This window comes from Anas platyrhynchos, chromosome 2, assembly GCF_047663525.1.
Source record: "Anas platyrhynchos isolate ZD024472 breed Pekin duck chromosome 2, IASCAAS_PekinDuck_T2T, whole genome shotgun sequence".
NCBI lineage: Eukaryota > Metazoa > Chordata > Aves > Anseriformes > Anatidae > Anas > Anas platyrhynchos.
This window is the reverse complement of record NC_092588.1, coordinates 142,552,979-142,572,856: the sequence shown is the minus strand read 5'-3', so window position 1 is coordinate 142,572,856 and position 19,878 is coordinate 142,552,979. Positions and strand designations below refer to the sequence as shown.

The 19,878-nt window shown below is 38.5% G+C and overlaps 1 protein-coding gene across 4 annotated transcripts; it reads left to right on the top strand.

The window, feature by feature from the left end:
- The first annotated feature begins 1,254 nt into the window (after nucleotides 1-1,254).
- On the top strand, nucleotides 1,255-19,783 carry MASTL (microtubule associated serine/threonine kinase like). 4 transcript variants are annotated; one of them, XM_027450590.3, is made up of 13 exons: nucleotides 1,255-1,587; nucleotides 3,169-3,306; nucleotides 3,698-3,837; nucleotides 5,244-5,332; nucleotides 5,921-6,027; nucleotides 6,355-6,490; nucleotides 6,900-7,072; nucleotides 8,237-9,484; nucleotides 11,327-11,465; nucleotides 12,733-12,747; nucleotides 14,291-14,404; nucleotides 14,505-14,606; nucleotides 16,455-19,783. In XM_027450590.3, the coding sequence occupies exons 1-13, from the start codon at nucleotides 1,366-1,368 to the stop codon at nucleotides 16,610-16,612; spliced, it is 2,781 nt and encodes a 926-aa protein (XP_027306391.3). In that variant the 5' UTR covers nucleotides 1,255-1,365; the 3' UTR covers nucleotides 16,613-19,783. The 4 variants fall into 4 exon arrangements, with proteins under 4 accessions (XP_027306391.3, XP_038029978.2, XP_038029977.2 ...); XM_038174051.2 differs by lacking the exon at nucleotides 1,255-1,587 and adding an exon at nucleotides 1,614-2,442; XM_038174050.2 differs by lacking the exon at nucleotides 3,169-3,306.
- Nucleotides 19,784-19,878: the final 95 nt, after the last annotated feature.

The window sequence follows — 19,878 nt, the reverse complement described above, 5'->3', positions numbered from 1 at the left end:
AGCGATGGAGATAAGCAAACAAACACACGGCAACCCTGCCTGCAGATAATGGAAGCATTTAGTAACAAGAATTGGAGGGAGACAACAGATCACAACATAGTAGTTCCTAACTATAGAAAAGCTGTCCAGAAAGCAGTTTGTCATCAGCAGTCCAGAGGAAGCCAAGAAACAGCAAAGACTCAGCAGTGGTAGGGGGGATTTGACAGGCAGCGTGCTGTGGCACACGAGTGATCCTGACTGCACCACTTCACTCTTGCTGCTTGCCAATATGCAAGTATGAGAAAACACATGCATGAAGCATAACTGGAAATGAGCATGTGGGACCAAAATCCATTGTTTCTTTCCAAATAAGTATTACCTTCCAATTCCTTCATGGGTCACACTGCACTCAAATTCCTACACCTTTAGCACCCCACAGAAATCCAGAGGATATCTGTTCCTCCAAGTACCAACCTACTTCCAAATGAGAAATCTAGATGTCAATTGTTAGTTACATGGACTAACAATGACCTTTGACAGTTTGTCATGATGAATTTTCATTAAAAGACAAGCAAGCAAACAGCAACAAAAACCACAGCACCAAATAACAGAACAAAGTGTGTGTGTGTGTTTGTTTTGTTTTGTTTTGTTTTTCAATTGCTATATATGAAAATGAGTAAATTTTCTAGGGGTGCTTCTGGTAAAGCCAGGAAGGCTATATAATGAGGAGATTACAAGACACCAGGTCCGGCTAGAGATGGTTTCAGGTACCCATCACTCCAAAATGTGAGCACCGACACAGTGCTCACAAACTTCTTTACTAAGAGCGTTGTGAGGCATTGGAATGGGCTGCCCAGGGTAGTGGTGGAGTCATCATCCCTGGAGGTCTTTAAAAGACGTTTAGGTGTTGAACTTAGCAATATGGTTTAGTGGAAGACTTGTTAGTGTTAGGTCAGAGGTTGGACTCTATGATCTTGAGGTCTCTTCCAACCTAGAAAATTCTATGATTCTGTGAAACCCTGAAAGAGCGTTTCAGCTAACTTTATTCAGCTCCTGCCAGTTACAACCACTTGTTAACCATTCATAACCACTTATTAACCATTCCCTGTGGTTAGATGCAAAACTAAAAAAGTCCGTTAGCACCAGACATCGACGGGGCGGACTCGAGCAGGGTCAACGGAGCAGCGGCCGCCACACAGAGGGCGCTGCCCACAGCGCCACCCTCAGCCTCTTCTCTTCTCTTCTCTTCGCTTCGCCTCGCCTCGCCTCGCCTCGCCTCGCCCCGCCCCGGCCGCCATTACGGCCGCTGTTACGGCCGCCATTACAGCCACCTCCCCGCGGTGACGTCACGGGGCGGGCCGCCATTTCGAATGGGCGCGGGACGCCATGGGCATGGGGGAGCCGGCGGCTGAGGCGCGGCCGGGCGGCGACAAGGACAGCGACAGCGGCAATAACGGCGACAATAACGGCCCCGCCGCCGGCCCGAGGCGCGTGGAGGTCCCCCGGCCGCCCTCCATCGAGGAGTTCACCATCGTGAAGCCCATCAGCCGCGGCGCCTTCGGGAAGGTGTACCTGGGCCGCAAGGCGGGCCGGCTGTACGCCGTCAAGGTGAGGGGGCGGCCCCCGGGGCTCTCCTCAGCCCCGGAGCTGCTCGGCCCCTGCCCGCACACCGGCCGGCAGTGTCGGTCTGCCAGAGCTGGCAGGGCGGCCCCGCTGAGGGCACGTCTGAAGAAGCCAGCTGTTGCGTTTTTAACGCGCGCGGGATGAAAAAAACCAGGCTTCTCCGTCGTAAAAACTTCATTTTGCAGTCAAAGGTTAACAGCCAGGCTCGTAGCACACAAAGCAAGCGTAAAAGAAGGAGTTTTATACTTCAAAGCAATGCACGTCTATTTACATCATTTTATTATGTATTATGACCAGAAAGCTTCTGTGTGAAGTCCTTTATTGCTGTTGCAATGAAGTTTATGGATTGATTGCAGCTACAACATTTAACGTGTGCCAAATATTTGTAAAACTAAGGTCAACATTTTATAAATGTAATTTGATACATTCTGTATATGTCTTTTTGTTTTTATTTGTATCAACTTTAATAATGATGGTAGGTGTGGATTCAGCTGTCATTTGTGTTGCATGAAAAGTGGTTCAATTATGTTGCTTTAGCATCGTACAAAATTTTATTATGAGTATTATGACTGAAAAACTTCTTTGTAAAGCCTTTATCCGTATTGCATTGAAGCTTATGGATTGCTCACAGCTACAAAATTCATATGTTGAATACCTGTACAGTTAAGGTTAATGCTTATGCAGAAGGTATCAAATTGCACTTAGGTCTTGCTGATATGTTATCAAATCTAATAATAGTGGTGATAGCTGTGGACTCAACCTATAGTTTGTGTTGCACGTAGAAGAGAAATTAAATTGGCTTTAATGTCACCATACATATCCCATCCAAAGATGTTGGAGGTAGGTGAATTTCCAATGAATATTCAATGTATACTTAAATACCTATCAACTGTGCTATTATGCCTCTTTTTAAGATTAATATTGAGTGGGCATCAATATATAGCGGAGTAATTCAGTACACAAACTAGAACCTAATTCGTAGTTGTTTATTTCTTCATCATAAATTGCCTGCCTTTTGAGAATTCCTCCCAAGAAAACTAATGTTTGTTGGATGACTTGATTGTAAGCTTTAACTACAAACTCACTTGCTTTCTCTGTCAAGTTGGGAATGGGAGGCTAGTAGCAGCTGCTGTCTTTCTCTTGATACTAAGATAGAATGGCTGACTGTTGTACTCTGCTTTCAAGCCTTGGGTCAGTTATTGCATCCTCAGAAGAGATGGGAAGATTTGGTCAGCAATGCTATTTCTAAATATTGGATATTTTTTCCTGGTTCTAAGTTGCATATATTGCAGACAAAATGGATAGCTCAGGGCAGCTGAACTTCAGATACAAACTATTCACTAATTTTCTGGAGTATGCAGACTTCCATTCATACTGAATTAAAAGGACCAATGAAAAATGTTCTCTAATAACTTCAATCTTAGAATTGTTATATGAAACTACAGCTTTATATATATAGACATACACACGCAAGCTTGAAGTATAAAGCTAAATTAATTGGAACTGCATGTTGGCATAGGGAAATAATGTATTCATCTACTTGATTTTTTTTTTTCCCCTCTCCAGGTGATGAAAAAAGCAGACATGATCAATAAAAACATGGTTCACCAGGTCCAGGCAGAGAGGGATGCATTAGCTCTTAGTAAAAGTCCTTTTGTTGTGCACTTATATTACTCGCTTCAGTCAGCTAATAATGTTTATTTGGTGAGTAAATAAATGGTTGTGGTGTTCTATGGTAGTGTTGAAAATAGAGTGCAGAACTATATTAATGTCTAAAAACAGGTTTGGGTGTTCAGGCCTTGAGTATCATGGAAGTGCTTTGCAAATTATTTTAAATAAATTAAAAATCCTCTGGAAGTTAATTAAAAAGTTTATTACAGAAAGTAAGCTAGGCAAGTAGTATAAAATACTAATGCATATTGTCTTATCCAAGTAAAAAGCTTTGTGTGGGAACATGAAATAAGCTACCATGGGGAAGCTTCTATGAGCTTCTGCGCTTTGAAACAATACTTTCCTGGAGGTGAAAGCTATTTTTTATTTTACTTGCAAATTTGAAATATATTTTAATGTTATATTTAAAATATTTGTATGGCAGGTGATGGAGTACCTTATTGGTGGAGATGTCAAATCTCTTCTCCATATCTATGGATATTTTGATGAAGAAATGGCTGTGAAGTATATTTCTGAAGCAGCGTTGGCTCTTGACTATCTTCACAGACATGGGATAATCCACAGGTAGAACTTTTTTTTTTTAATAAAAAAGAATTGGTAGTTTGGGTTTTTCAATCATTTGAAAATAAAAAGTAAGTAAACTATGGTTTTTCTTTTAGTTTAACAATGGTGGTTATTGTGGTTTACTATTTATTGTTAATTCGAAGTAGAATGAATCATGAGTTTCATTGAATAAATGTAATTGCCGTCATTACTCACTCACTGTATGGCCTTTACTTTGCTACTGAGGATGAATGCATTCAGGATGCCTGTCTGTTTTATTCATTTGTATTTGTTATGTAATATCATATATTTATGGTGTAAGTTGTGACATGCAGTCTGCAGATCTGTTCTTTGTGGAATGCATATGGCAGACAGCAACTGCAATCTGCTCTTCAGGCAGTATGGGATCATTGGCATGCATTGCCAGTGATGGATTTCTGACTAAAGTCGTGTTTTGATCCATCTTTTGTGTTAGCCAAGTATTGCTGTGCAAAACAGGCTCATTATGCATCCAGACTGCTATTTCCTATTTATTGGAGAAAAACTATGTATTGGTTATGAAGAAGTTATGATCCCTTTCAGCAAAACCACTGCAAAGTAGCTAGAACCAAATAGAACTTTTGGGTTTTGTTTGTTTGTTTTGCAATTGAGAACTTAATGTCAGTGGAGTTTGTCTCCATCTTCCCCTCAAACACATACTGACAGCCATTCTGTAGTAACAGCTGCCTCATTTGCTAGAGTTTCCTGAAGGTTTTTGCATGTGTATGTTACAGCAATGTCATAAATCACCAAAAATAAAACCTATCCACGGACGTTAGTACAAAAATATACACTGTTTTCTCCTTCCCTCCATTCCCCAGTGCATTCCTGTATTAACACAGCTTTACTGCCTGCTAAGACCCCTTTCTCTCTCCTTGTGTCACTTGAGTGCCTGCTAGTTCAGGAACCCTCTGGATACTGCAAGTACATAACTATAGGACAAAGGACAATGACTGCTGTAATGCTCTCCTGGTTGTGACAGCGTTCTTTGCTGTACTCAGTAGAGCTGCAGAGAACACATGAACTCTTGTAGGGGTTTGCTTATCATGCTTGTTCTCATATATAGGAACTACACATAACAGTAAATGTTGCTGTGGTAGTCCTCATTAAGAGCACTTATTAAACCCTCCATGTAGTGGAATGTGCAACTCATGTGACACGCATGGTGGCATTACAAGCCCCGAGACATTTGTCCAATATTTAGAGCAAGACATTTTTAGCTATTGCTGTATCCTTTCAACTGGAACTTTTTGTTGGCTGAGAGGCACCTTACTGCTGAGACTCAGCAATAATTCTGAGTGTTTTGGACTATGTGGTTTTGGTTGGGTGACTTCCATAATGTTGCGTGGTCATCTTTTTGCTGACTGCAACTATATTCGTATCTTCAGGGATCTGAAGCCAGACAATATGCTCATTTCTAATGAGGGCCACATAAAGCTGACAGATTTTGGGCTTTCCAGAGTTACTCTGAACAGAGGTAAGATTTATCCCTATCCTATTGGTTATATTTCTAAGTGTGTTTTTTGGACGCAATTCTGTGTTCTTGAATGTTTTGCATCCTTGTAGCAGACAGCTTTCAATTAAATAAGTCCAAACACTACACTAATACCTGATTTTTAGTAGGTAAGTACTGATGGAGTGCATGCTAGTAAAGTGTTCTGTGCACTGCACTCTGAGGCTGATTTTTATTCTTTGGGACAAAGGTGTATGAAAAATGATCTGGAGCCATTTCTCTTAAGGGATATGGATTTCAAAGTTTCTATGAAGTCCACTAAGAGAACTTGAGTGAACAAGTAATTCTGACCTTTTTTTGGTGTATCTCTGCTTGTGTCTGTCCTTCAGTGCATGTTTCTCGCTCCTTGCGTATATTAATTTCCGAACTGAACGGGGAGCTTACCCAAATAAATGGAAGGTGCAGGAGGAGGGTGAAGAAGTGAGCCTAGTCTAGCAGAAGATTGTAGGTCACTGCTTCAGCATCTGAACACGCTGTTTTCAAGCAGCAGAAAATAGAGCTGAATAGTCAATGTGAACCTGACCTGCTTAATTTTTTCAAATCCATTTGTAGAGATAAACATGATAGATATCCTTACTACACCATCAATGGCAAAGCCAAAACATGACTACTCACGTACTCCAGGACAACTGTTGTCTCTTATCAGCTCTCTGGGTTTTGTAAGTAATTTTTATTGGTTTTGAAGTACTTTGTTATTCTATTTTCCTTATCTTAAATAGGAAGAGTAAGGCTATTCTTACGCTGCTTCTGCCAGCTGGTAGAATGACCTGTATATTTTTCAGTACCTTGAAGTTCTGGAGTGGTTCCCTTGGACTATATTTCAAAATGCTGAGTACCAATTGTGATTTAAAAATAAAAGCTGGGTAAATGCTCATGGCTAAGCTCCATTGCAAATTTAATAAAGAATGTATAAAGTTACACTGACAATCTTGGATGCATTGCTCCAGCTCCATTAACTTCTAAGTATTGTTCTTCCTGTTTGATAGTATACTCCTGTTGGAATGAAAATGCCAATCAATCCCAATTCAAGTATTGCATCTGACAGTCCACATGGAGTGGATTCTCCCCTGTCTATGGCAGAAAAGGAAAATACCCCTCTTTCAGCTAAACTGTTCAAAACAGGTAAATATACCAAATCTTGTATTGAGTAACGCTCTTTGCTATCACATGATCTGTCTTTTGGTTTTTAATCCTACATGAATAGTTTGGACCCATTTGATAAAGGTGTATTTCTAGTAGTCTTGTTGTCTAGCGTTCCTCCAGTACTTAAGTACTAACGCTTCTTCAGCTAAATTACTAGTGCCATCTTTTTTTTTTTTTTAATGCACATCTATTTAATTTAAGATTTCTCTTTAGGATTTTACACAAATTGCATCAGCTGTTTGTGTATTTCAATTGAAAGTGATTTAATATAACAATATTAAAGCAATCTTGACATACTGTGAAGCTAGTTTATACTGTCTGTGTATTCGGATCAAGGTTTGTGTGTGTACCAATATAAATATCTATATATACTTTTTTTTCTCTCAAGGTCTTGATACTTCTCCATTAACTCCTGTGATGCCAGTGAGAAGTTTAACTCCTGCTCTGCTGCAGTCAAGAAAAAGGTTTGGTACCTCCAGTGCCAGTAGTCAGTCCCACACATACTTGTCAAGTGTGGAATCAGAATGCTACAGCAGCCCCAGGTGGGAGAGAGGTGTAGAGGTCAGGACTGTTTCATCTTACCACTACAAATTAAAACAGCTCGTACTTCTATGTGCGGTATTGCGCCTCTCTTCTACTTCTTCCCAGTTACTTCAACTGCAGAGAAGTCTTCCTTCTGGAGAAGGAATGCTGGTTGTAATCCTTGTTGAATGGGAGTTTGGGATCTGTCTAGTGTTACTGTTTTTTATCCCTAGGCAAATAGTAGTCCTATGCAATATAACAGGAAAAGCAAAGGCCATTTAACCTCCTGTAAAGGGGTGAAAGAAGGCTTTGGCTGGAAGGCAGTGGTTTAGCGCTATTCCCCATAAGTTAGGCAATGCTGCCAGCTCTGGCTCTCTGAAAGCTGACTGTATACCTCTAGTTTTATTATCTCAGCATGCAGGCTGAAGAATTTCTTTAGAAGACAGATCTTGAAGAGGAGAAAAAAATGTACAAAAGAACACTTCAGTCTGTTACCATTTATATTACTGAAGGGTTTTGTACCAGCTAGCCTCCCACTAGTACTTACGAGTCATAGCTGATGCAAAATCCTTTTTCTTATTTTAAACTGTTAATGAAATTCTGCACAGACAAATATGAGACCTAAAGGAAAATGTTTGGGTGTTATTTAGCCCCTTGCTGCAATTCCTATTTGGATCACGCAAAACAAAGTATTATAAGTTGTTTTAAACATATTTTATCTAGCCATTTCTCAAGGCCTTGTTTCTAGTTTTTTTACCAAAATAGTAGTAATACTACCTTTTTCTTTCGTCTCTAGAGTATAACATGCTACAGGGCAGTCAGGGTAGCATGGCAGGGTTTTCTGCTATGGTGTGTTCTTTTCCTGTGGTTTAACATAAAATAGTCACAAATAATAGAATTTTAATCACTATATTTCTTTATCTGTAGCCTTTTAAAAACACTGCATTTTCCATTGTAGTATAGCAAGCTTATTTCTTCCTTAAAGCCAAACTATGAAAGCTGTTCCCTAGTCTAGTTTTTAGGTTTTCTTTTTTGATACAGTATGTATTGCTTTTTATCAGTACTTAATTCTTCATAACCACTAGTAATGTTTGCTAACTTGCTGTTCTTTACTAAAGTAGAAATAAGGTATTTTCAAGGACACATTTCTGTAATGCTGTGATCTTTTTCTTGATACTCAAAACTTAATGTGCTCATTTGCAGCAAACTGAAGATGAACTACTTTCTACAAAAGGCAAAACAAGTGCCAGCGAGTCAGATCTCCTTTCTAATATAGAATTGCTGAATAGCAAAGATACTAAAATTCTTAAGAAAAAAGAATTGGAGTCTGCTATTTCTCCCATCAGCAGCAATGATTCTGGCAGCAGGCAGAAGCTGGGAACTGAGCATTCTGATATAACAGATACTCCTGTGGCCACACTGGATGTGAAAGGCGTAGTAAGAAAATGTCTTTGTGAAAACAAGAGTTGGGAAGAAAAACGCATTGCAAGTAGAAGAGAGATGACTAATGAAGCTGCAGAAGAAACTTCCAATTACCAACAGTCACCTTTGTGCCTGAATGATCGTATCAAACCTATCAAAGAAGAAGAAATTTTTGAAAAACCAGGTGTGAAAAGAAGCTTTGAACTAGTTGACACTAGTCCTTGTCAGGAGCTTAACTACATTAAGAAAAGCAATGCAGAATATAAACGTGGCTGTCAGATCTTCGAATTTCCAGCAAACAAAAGGACAGGTCTGACAACAGAAATTGAATCCTTAATGCTCGGTGATGATGGGTGCCTGCAGGAGACCTGCAAAAGCAAGGAAGAAATTAATCGTTTCATTGTCAGGCAGCAAAGAGTAGAAAAATCAGTCAGTCCAAATATAGCCAAAAATCTTATGTGTGATCTGGATGCAAATCATGAAAATGATAAAAAGGAGTACATGAACTCAAGTTTTTTGTGCGCTGATGATGAAAAACCTTTAGGAATCCTGAGTGCAGATTCTGATTTATCCCTTCCTGAAATGTCTGTTACAGAAAGCCATTTGGAAAAACAGCTTTTAGATTTGGATAAAAGTGTTAAAGATCTCTCCTTTGAGGAACCAAAAGCAGAAGGCATGCTAATAACATCACCTAGCTCCCAAGGTGCTTCAGAAAATGGAGAGAAAGCAGATACTGTCCAGGACTGCAAGGTGTTACATCTTGAACAGGATAATCACCAAAAACACACTGAAGAAACCTACCCTGACACATTATTTTCTCCTTCAGAAAAGACGATGAAAACTCTGAATCTCTTCAAAAAAAATGCTGTTGTTTTTCAAAGTTACAATAGTCCAATTAATATCTCCAATGTGTCTGAGCCCTGTAGCATGGCTTCCTTAGACATAATGGATCTTTCACCAGCTTGTAGTGGCTCCTATCCAACAGCTATTACGCCGCTGCAGAAAGGAAGACCATACAGAGTCTATCAGGTATACAAGGAGACACGTAGAAACTTGGCATGGGCATCAAACGTTAGTGACCTGGAATTGTTCTTTAAATTGTTAATTAAGGAAAAATTGATGTACTTTGAATTAATCTGCCAAAGACAGCTTTTGCTGATGTGCTTTCACGCATTGCACTTTTGTGGATGAAGACTTTATTTCCTATGAGAGCTTAGCAGTAACTATGCTTCATGGCTTGCAAATTGTTCAACACATCTGCCTGCCTCTCTGAGAAATCCTTTGCTCTTACAGTGAGCTGGTACAAAAAGCCTGCTCTACTGTCTCATCCACCTCTTAGAGCACTGATGCTTTCTGTGAGCTATTCTTAGGTTTCCTGATGCAAGGGGATGTCTTCTGATATTTCTTCCTGTGCATCACCCCAAGGCAGTCTGTAAATGGTGTTTAGCTGCTAGGAATTGCTACCGTGTCTGCTTTTTTTTTTTTTTTTTTTTATCCTTTTTTCACCCATTTTTTCATCAACAGTGAAACCTGTCTGCAGGTTATGAACTTCTTTTGATTCTGTTAATCCTATTGATAGCAAATAAATTGTCTTGCAATAAATTAGAATCTCAGATGTGGGAAAGGTAAAAGTATGTGTGTTGATCCATATTTCCTGTTTTATTTTTGCTATAGCTTTATAAAGCCTTTGTCTGGTTACTTAGGCTGATGTAGGCTTTAAAGCCTTTGCCATCAAATATTTTAGCAATTCTGTTAAACGTGTTGAATGATTCTGTGTACGAAAAAGGGACATTCAGAATAGTATTTTGGGGAAAGACTTCTCATGTCTGAATTGCTTGCTTCTGTTTTGTCATAAAACTTTAATCTACCATGAAATTTATCTTGTGTTCAGCTGAACTGGAGTCAGGGTAGAGTGCACTTCATCTTCTGAGAAGCAGATGGCGTTACCTAGTTCTCTAGCTTCAGACTTGAGCAGGATGATATGTTTTCTTATACTTTAGAGATGCTTTTTAAAACAACATCACTACCAAATGATTACCTTTTTTTCTGGTTTAGTAGCAGATTCTGTAGACTGCCTGTATGGTGTATAGTATAATTAGTTGATCTTTTATTTTTATTAAAAACAAAGCTGGAACCAAAACTATACCAGATATATTAGAATTCAGGGAATAATGATGAATAGACATTAAGAGTCTGTGTAAGACACTTTCACAGTCTTTCCACGCCTTAGTGGGTACCTGTCAGTGCAGTCAGCCTTACAGCTAGGAGAGTTACTGACCTATCTTCTAGCCTGTGTATGTTTCTTCAAATTATGTCCCAAAATACTTTCAGAAGGTTTGTGTAGCTTTAAACAGTCATTAAGTCTAACCTGAGCAGAATTTCTCTGCAGGCATTATGCATCCCATAGATGTACAGGTTAAAGAATGAACAGCTCATTTAATATATTTTGAGTGTTTCTAACAGGCAACAAATCATGCATTATTTTACAGATCTATGAAATATTTGCAGACCTGTGCTCAAATTGGATGTTATTTTGACTATATATATTATAAAAATATATTTAGTAAATTATTCATTTTCAGATTCAAAATTAAGAGGACTTTGACTTTGAGACGTTATTTGGGGATTTGACATTGGGAAAAGAGCTTAGGGAAAAGTTTATTGAAGAAAAGGCAATGTTTAATTCCTTATGCTTCAGGATAGTTGTATAGAAATGGGGTCATGTTTAACACGCACTTTTAGGGGATGTATGTTTTGTAACATGTACTTGACTTTAAACTTAATTCTTAACTGTTACATTCTTTTCTAAACCTGAAGGTGGGAGTTGAAGTTTGGTTTGACGTATGAAATTTTCTTTTTGCCTGATTTAAGACACCTCTTCAGGGGGATGTTGGCACGCCATTTAGGACCCCAAAGAGTGTGAGAAGAGGAGCTGCCCCGGTAGAAGGTGAACGCATCCTGGGGACCCCAGACTACTTGGCACCTGAGCTGCTTTTGACAAAGCCTCATGGTAAGACAAAAAAAAGCCATGGATTTTGTAAATACGTAAAAAAGGTAACATATCTAAAGACTTAGAAATGTAGAGCTCTGAACCTGTCAAGCAGGACAAGAGTGAATTCTTTAAGCTAGTGCTTAGCTTCTGCAAACACTGATGACTGTTTGCCTCAGCAGCTCCTTCATTTTTTTTTTTCATGACTCAAGGTTTGGACTATCTGGCATGGTCCTTCCTGGTAATCTGATGTATTGGAAACCGTGCTTAGGCAGCCTGAAGCCTTTATGTTGCTTAGTCAGAACGAGCAAGTTGTGATTCCTATACTTAGAGATTCATTTAAAAAAAATAAACAATAATATGATTTAATATGAAAGGATTAACCTTAAAATTATTTTCATTGTATTCAACACTGTTGATTCTGAAGTGTTATGTGCATTCAGACAAGTTTATAAAGTTGTGTTAAAATCAGTTATTCTTGAATTGAGTGACTTTGTGAAATTCAGGATTTCTAGCAGGATTTTCCATAAAAGTAGACAGTAGTAGCCATCGAATATTTCCTGCAAAATACTATAAGAAAATGGAATAGCACAGTATTAAAGTGCACAGATTTTGTTGGCTCAAATCTTGAGCTCAACTAAGATCAACAAAAAGTCTGAAATAATTCTTGAGTCACTAACAACAATGAAAATATCCCTGAGTACACCTGTATTTTTGAGATGGAAAGAAACTAATTGTAAATACACTTTTTAGACTTTTTTTGCTTTTTTTTTTTTTTTTTATAAAGTTAATAGTCTCAGGGAAATTATACTGATATTACTATCAGATCTCCACTGAAGTCAACATTCTTTGTAAAGCCCTGAGGTATGCAGCTGATACACATTAACTAAAACTTCATGAAAAGGTTTAACAGACTCAACAAGTTTGACTGTAACAAGAAGAAAATTACTAAACCCACATGGTAGTTTTCGCTTCCCTTTAGGAATCCTGTTTTTTTTTTGGTGGGTATTAAAACTGGATAATAGTTGGAAATGTATATATGCAATAGTTGGACACAGCAAAACTCAGTTGCAAGTTGACTTGTAAACCAAGTTGTGATCTTAAAATAGTTTTGTAACGTATCTAAGTTACAAGTAGAAAATATAGTTTTAACTTTAGTTTTGTTGAGTCACCAAGTTATAAAAACAGACTTTGAGTTACACTTGATATTCTTTGATATGCTTTTATTTGTTAGGGTTTTTTGCAATAATTGTAATGTTTTCTTGCTTCATTGTCTTTTCATATACAGGGACTCTGATCTCTGGTGAGTTTGCTATGTACTGCATAGAAAAGGAGAGCTCAGTGCAACTCTGAACAGTCAAAGTATGAGTAGATCACAATTTCTGAGAAAACTGTTGGGGTGAACAGTGTCTCTCTGTAGAAAGTTACGTCCGATGTGCACTTCACATAATGTGTGGTGCCTTCATAAAAGATTCAGGAAACGCCAGTAGTGCTGAGTAGGCTATCAGAAGTCACGTGTGAGCCTAAACTTCAGGAGGAATGTCAGCATTGTTGAAGACCTTGTGTAACAGGAAATAAACCAGAGATGCTTTCCTTGCTTCCTTTTCACTTAGTGCAGTCAGTCTGAATCAGTTTGTGTATGTGAAGAACTCTCAGATACTTCAGGCCTGTTATTTCTATTCCTGTCTTCAAGTATTGATGGGAATGACTTGGCAAGGTTATAGTAGTAGATGTAGTATCTTTAGCTAAATTTGGGGATGGAGGTAGAAAAGTGCTACTGATACCTACCTTACTTCTTTGTTCAGAGTTGTGATCTTATTAAACTTTGACTAAGCTGGGAGTTTTTTATTTGAACATCCAAATACCTCTAACACCAGTGGATGTGATCTCACTGCTTTGATGTGCTTAGCTTGGTGGGGCACTCAAACTGCTGTTAAAAGCTGCTAAAAGTGCATTATTACTAATTATACAGTTTCCAGCATTTCTAAACTTAGTCAAGTAGTCATTTTGAAATGGCTGAGAATGCTTTTTTTTTTTTTTAATAACAAAACAAAAGCTTTAAAAATTTACACTTTAATTTTGTTTCATTTTTTTGCTGCAGGCTTGGCATCTGCTCTTTATACAGTGGTGCAGATGCAGAAAGCTTACAGCGCATGCAGTGGTGTTTGGGACTGCTTTGCCTGCCTGTTTTTAAATGGTTTACCAAGATGAATTTTACAAGATCCAGAACTTGGAAAAAATACTTAATAACAAAGGAGAGAGAGAGTACTAGTAATTACACATTGCGCTAATCAACTTCAACGTGATGGAAAGTAATTCCAGTTTTTCCACATGCTGCCTCGTCCCTGCAAGCTGCCTTCAATATTTTTGGCATAAATTTAGGCAAATGAAAATTAAGTTAGAACTCTGAATTCTTGGAGTGTTCTCAAAGAACTGAGAGAAAGCTATGGGGTTACAACATGAAGCATTCATCTAGACACTAGAGGAGTTATCTAAGACAACTTTCTCCTGTCAAAAAAAAAAAAAAAAAAAGGCAGCTTGTGGAGAAGTCAGCTCCTGAAATTTATGTTGAAGAGCTGATAATTGAATCAGCACCCCTGTTACTATCAGTAAACCCTGGCATTAACTGTGAGGAATTAAGGATCAGGGTGACTTTAAAGAAGCCCTTTAATACTTTTCATCTTCTGCATAACTGTCAAGAAGAAGTTGACAATCTTTTCTTCTTTAATTTCCAAGAAGTTTTGCAGGATACAAACATTTTCAAACTTTGCCATAGCTGATGTTCATATGCTTGCAAATATATGAAGATAGTTTTAATGGTAACAGCCTCAATTTCTCTCACTCAGGTGCTGCTGTAGACTGGTGGGCTCTTGGAGTTTGTCTGTTTGAGTTTCTGACTGGAATTCCACCTTTTAATGATGAAACACCAACACAAGTCTTCCAAAACATTTTGAAAAGAGGTAATCTGTTTCAGGAATTGGATAATTTGTTGTTTTGTTTTTGTTTTTTTTCAAAGTTTGTTTTATGGTTTAAGTTACTTACTTATCTCTATCTTTGTAGATATTCCCTGGCCAGAGGGTGAAGAAAAATTGTCTGATAATGCCCAAAATGCAATAGATATTCTTCTAACAATTGATAGTGCTAAGAGAGCTGGACTGAAGGGTTAGTATTAAACTTCGTTTGTGTTCTTTATAACTAATTAAAATTTTCAACGTGGTGCCCAGCTATTGAAATTTAAATTAATAAACTTTATTGCCTGCTTAGCGTTCATATATAATGCCAGAATACTTAGCAAGTTGGGATATTTTCTGTATTTCTTGCAGGAGTTTACCCTTTTGAAGGAGGAAAGTTTTGGGGGAGGTTGGGGTGGGTTTTTTAACACTTTTTTCTTTAAGACTGTTTTGCTATGGATGTTCAGTATTTGACACCTGACGTACTATAGTTCACTCTGTTATCCAGTTCAATAACAGCTACTTGGGGGATTTAGACAAAACTGATTTTAGGCTTTTAATCAAGGTTTCTGTAGTTTGGTAGAGAAGCGTCCTTCAAAAGATAATTCAATAGATTTTTTTCTTAAGAGCCAGGCTATCTCTGAATGTACAGGGAAGGCAGAGTTGTCTACAAGATGCACTTTGTATACGGTATATTTTTCCCTTATATGGGGACTTAAGCACTTGCAGTTGTAACAGGGAATATATTTCGTATGAATTTGATAACAGGGAAGGAAACCTATAGGGTGAGATATTTTAGGAAGGGGACAAAATCTTGGAGAATTGCCAAAGGAATCGCTGGAGAACAAATCATTATGGAAATGGTTACTCAGACTAAAGGCTAAGAGCTGAAATAAAGCCAGTACAAATTAGAGTAGGAACACATTTACAAATGAGGCTCATAATGTCACAGGGAATTCTCTGGCCTTTTAATGACCGCCAAAAAGCGTCTATTGTCTTGAGGGTATTTTAAATTATTGTCCTTAGCCTGGGTAATAGGGTGAAACCTAACTGCCTGTGGTGCCTACAAACTTATATTTAGATGACATAATGGTTTATTCCAGTCTAAAGTTCTTGGAAACGTGAGTGTAGTAGCTGAATCAATTAGGAGTTAAAAGACTAACCCTCTGCTATCTTGTCTTTTGTCTATAATAAACTTTAATATCATGCCATGTTATTTGATCAGGAAATGTAGGAATGGTAAGCAGGGGTTGACACTTTCTAACAACTAACAACTTCCTAACAGCTAAAAGCCAGCGGTATGGACTTAAAGTTTGTAGTGAGTGTTTGTCTTGAGCAAACTTCCACCTCCTAAATGTGATTCTTACCTGTCCTATTTTTTTCTGATAGCTTTTGGTGTCTGTGGGTACAGGTGATAAACGTAGGTTTGTATCCCCCTGAGCTAAGAAGGTGCTTTCTTGGATTGGCTCAAAGTAGCAAGGTTGCTTTCATCAGGGAGTGGTGTTCCTAGGTTATGCGAAAGGTATCTTCACGTGCTTCATGCAAGGAAGTTGTCTTCTGGTCAGAATGGACAGAGCAGGGGAGTTCTGGTCTTGCAGTTAGTTATCCCACCTTTACACTGGGAAAGAGGAATCCAGCATTCTGTGGTAACTTGCCTGTAGGGGTGACTTCAATTCTGTGTAGGAGTTTTCATACCACCAGAACTTGAATTCTGGTGGTAGAAAGCTATGATTTGGGGACTGTACAAAGCAGAAAAGGACTATTCCATGGGACAGCAAAAGGCGGGTGGTCTGGGGTGAAGGGTAGGACTGGCTCCCACACATTTACTCAGCACAGGATTTACACAAAACTAGAAACTGACTTTGAAGTGTTGCTTAAAGTTTGTGTGGTGCTCTATTGTGAAACCTTTACCCCACCGTGCATGTGTTGGGGGTAACCAATATCTAATTAAAACTTGCACTTGTGTTGAATTTAGGGAAAAAAAAAAAAAAAAGGCGGGGGGATGGTAGACAGTAAGGCAGAAGGAAGTTTCTAACACTTATAAAAACCTTTATTTCAGAACTGAAACCTCATCCCCTCTTTCATGGAGTAGACTGGGATAATCTACAGAATCAGACGATGCCGTTCATCCCTCAGCCCAATGATGAAACTGATACCTCGTACTTTGAGGCTAGGAATAACGCTCAGCACCTGACTGTGTCTGGATTTAGCCTATAGCACCAAGATAAGTGAACTCTCCGTGTTATTTGCACACTTTCAGATTGTTCCATAACACTAGTATGTTCTTAACCAAGTGTCCTTGACAAATTTAGAGTGTTTTAAGTTACCAGTCTGCTTTTATTATTGTATTCTGAAGTGAAACTACTGTATGAAACTTAGCTGCCGCCTTGCTACTTCTTATGTCACTGCACCTTACTGAGAGGCCGGAGTGTTGTATTTTTTGGGGGTAGTAACACTTGCCTTGGCAAAAGTGGGGGCTTTTTTTATAGCGATGAGTAATTCTGACTAGGATGTGGGAAGTTATTTTACAGTAACAGGGGAAGGACATAAATTTATGCTAATTGCATCTAAATGTAACTTACCTGTTGGTGGTTCACTGTACTGACTGCTTGGGACTAGTCTTTTGACCACTGTGCAAAACTGATGTTTCTGTTCACAGTGGACAACAGAAACCTTACTGCAGCATTGAAATGTCTTATTTCTGTTTGCCTTACCTCCAGAAGGGTTAAGACTGCGTTGATCAAAGTTAACTCAGCCTTATATACATGGCATGTGTAGTGTAGTAAAGACTGACGGCAGTTCTGCTGGTAATTATCCTTCCCTGGACAAATGGTGTAGGGGAAGTCAAGTTGAGCCCATTCTGTTAGGCAAATGCAGTTAAAGTTGTTGCCTTGTAACCGCTGATGCTGTAGGAAGATGGACAGAACGGCCTACATTTTAGCAATTACTTGTTTTAAATAAAAAATGCTGAGTGTTTGGGCATGTCGGATGACAGAAAACAAAACACACTTGAGTGTTGGCCAACAAGTGAAGTATTACTCATACTGAAGCTGCTGTATGTTAAAGACTATAATGTGTTGCAAATTAACAGACTGTTTTGTAAACTCTCAACTGGATCTGAGATTTCACAAGAATTTGAGTTACAAATGTATATTCAGTATTGTATATTCTAATTAGAGGGAAGCTTATTTAAATATATTCTTAAAATGTAACACAGTTTGCGTTTCCGAAATCTTAAAGGTTTGTGTGGAGGTAATTCTGTTTAAATTATCTTCTTTAATATTCTTCTTGCGTAGGTATTGCTTTCTCAGATAACGTCCTGCAGATTTATTTTTCAGGTTTGTAGTTCTTAAATTAAGATCAGTGGTGCCAGCCAGTGGCCATATGCCAGAAGCCAGGCATTTTGCAAACTTTTGCTAAGTGACTTCTGAATTTCCTGAGTTGACCCTTCATGCAGGTGAATTAAGTTGTCTCTTCACTGCCCTGATTCTTGTAAGACAAGATTTAGCGAGCAGTGTTTTCTCAGAACTCCATCATCAGGCTTCCTGCTTTCTTTTCCGATAGCTTGGGAAAGGCATGGGGCTGGTGGGGGGAGTGGAGTTCTCCAAAATACCTAAGGAGCTAATTCTTAATGGCTCAGTGTTTATCATGCCTAGAGCTGGTGCTTTGCGTAGTGAAATAGAATCGTGGAAGGCTGTGTACAACATATAGTGACTCTCACTCTCTTTGTGACAGACGTAAGTTTCTGAAGACTCTTAAATTGTTGAATCTTACTGAAAGTGATGCTACATGAAAATGTGCGAGGAATTCAATGCAATACATTACTGTAGCAGGATCCATAGATGACATTCTTCGAATGATCAGAAGTTCATTAGCTTGCCATTTTACTGAAAACGCAAGTTTTTCCTGTGTATAGTTGGAATACATACATCCTTAAAAATGAAAAAGAAATATCCTTATTTAAATAATTACTATGCAATTTATGTGGTGTGTGGGTTTGTTGTTTTTTCAGTTTAGTTTCTTAAACCAGTCTTACAGGAATGAATGTCAGTTTCATGCTGAGAAAAATACTCCCTAAAACTGTGGGAATTATGCAAATTGAGCACCACAAGTGTTATTCAGACCCTTACAAATGGTTACAGACTGTTCCCATTTTTCAGTATAGTGCGTATATAGTGCATACCTACAGGGAGTAGTTACAGTGGTATGACATCTTAAAGATAAATAGCCTCTAACTCCTTGAAATAATTGTTAATCAGCTGCAGAAGTCAAGTAAGCTTCTATCTAAACTTTTCCTAACCAACTGCCAGGAGTTACAGAGCCACCCAGAAGTCAGACTAAGTAATCTAATGCAAATGTAACTATGCAGAGCACCAGAACACTGTGCATAAAGAGCTGTATTGACTTACCCGTTTGCTCTTAACCTCAAACCTTCTAAAATAAAATTATGGTTCTTCTACCGTAGTTTTATAATGCAATACAAACCCATAAATCCTGTAGACCATAAATAAGCCAGCTGACGAATCAGCATGTTTAATGTTAGATAGTTGTAAATGCAGCATATGTCCGCTGCTGTCTTCACCTGTTAAACTGTGTACAATTAGCACTGAAGGTTACTAATTCCCCGTTCACTTTGATATCTTGTATTTACCCTGTTCATAGCAAAATTGGGAGTTGAATGTTATATTTGTGGTGGGGTTTTTTGCTTTATAAAAAGGTGTATCCTAGATGTGTTCTTCATGCGTCATCTCAGAGAACCTCCTTGTTAACCCTTAATGCCACTTTTTTCCCCACACTTGCTGCTTGACTTTTAAAATAGTCCAGGAAAAATATGAAGAGTTGTAATCAAATGTAGCTGAAAGTGCTTTAAAGCTTCTTCCCATTAGTAATCAATTACAACTATTTGCGTAAGCTGGAACAAAATTTTGGCCCCTAAAAGCTCTGGCCTATCGCTTGTAACAGCTGGAGCGTTTGACCTGGTGTCGTGGAAGGCCTACGCTTTATGTGCCTAACGGACATACAAACTGTAGCATCCAGGATATCCTGGAGGACAGTTGACCTGCTGTTACACAGCTGGAGAAGTATTAATTCCTGATCCTTACAGTTTTTACCACAGAAATAGCACTCTTAGACAATTATTACCACTAACTTGCTGTTAGGCTTGCCTGAACACTGCACAAGTTTTGGATGCCCAAGCACTGAAATGCCGATATGCTCCCGAGCTGGTAAGCTCCTGTTCCAGCATGCTCAGGTTTCACGTTTGGTTACTCTTCTAGTAAACTATTTTTTTCTGTCTACAGAAATTTTGAAAAAAATACTTTGCACAGGTTTGTGTGTGTGTGTGTATGTATATAAAATAATAAAATACTGCAGTCCTGCTCTTGCCTACTTCTGTATTTTTGTCTTTAAAGAGGCCTTACGCTCTTGGCCCTCTCTCAGGTGTGTACAGGTGCCTGTTTTTACACAAAGGAACCCCTCTCTGT

Bases quoted from the DNA above. Each gene is read 5' to 3' on its own strand.
- MASTL (XM_027450590.3), top strand. From the start codon at position 1,366: ATGGGCATGGGGGAGCCGGCGGCTGAGGCGCGGCCGGGCGGCGACAAG. The intron at 3,838-5,243 runs GTAGAACTTTTT...TCGTATCTTCAG, and splicing joins AGACATGGGATAATCCACAG to GGATCTGAAGCCAGACAATA. The intron at 7,073-8,236 runs GTCAGGACTGTT...GCTCATTTGCAG, and splicing joins GGTGGGAGAGAGGTGTAGAG to CAAACTGAAGATGAACTACT.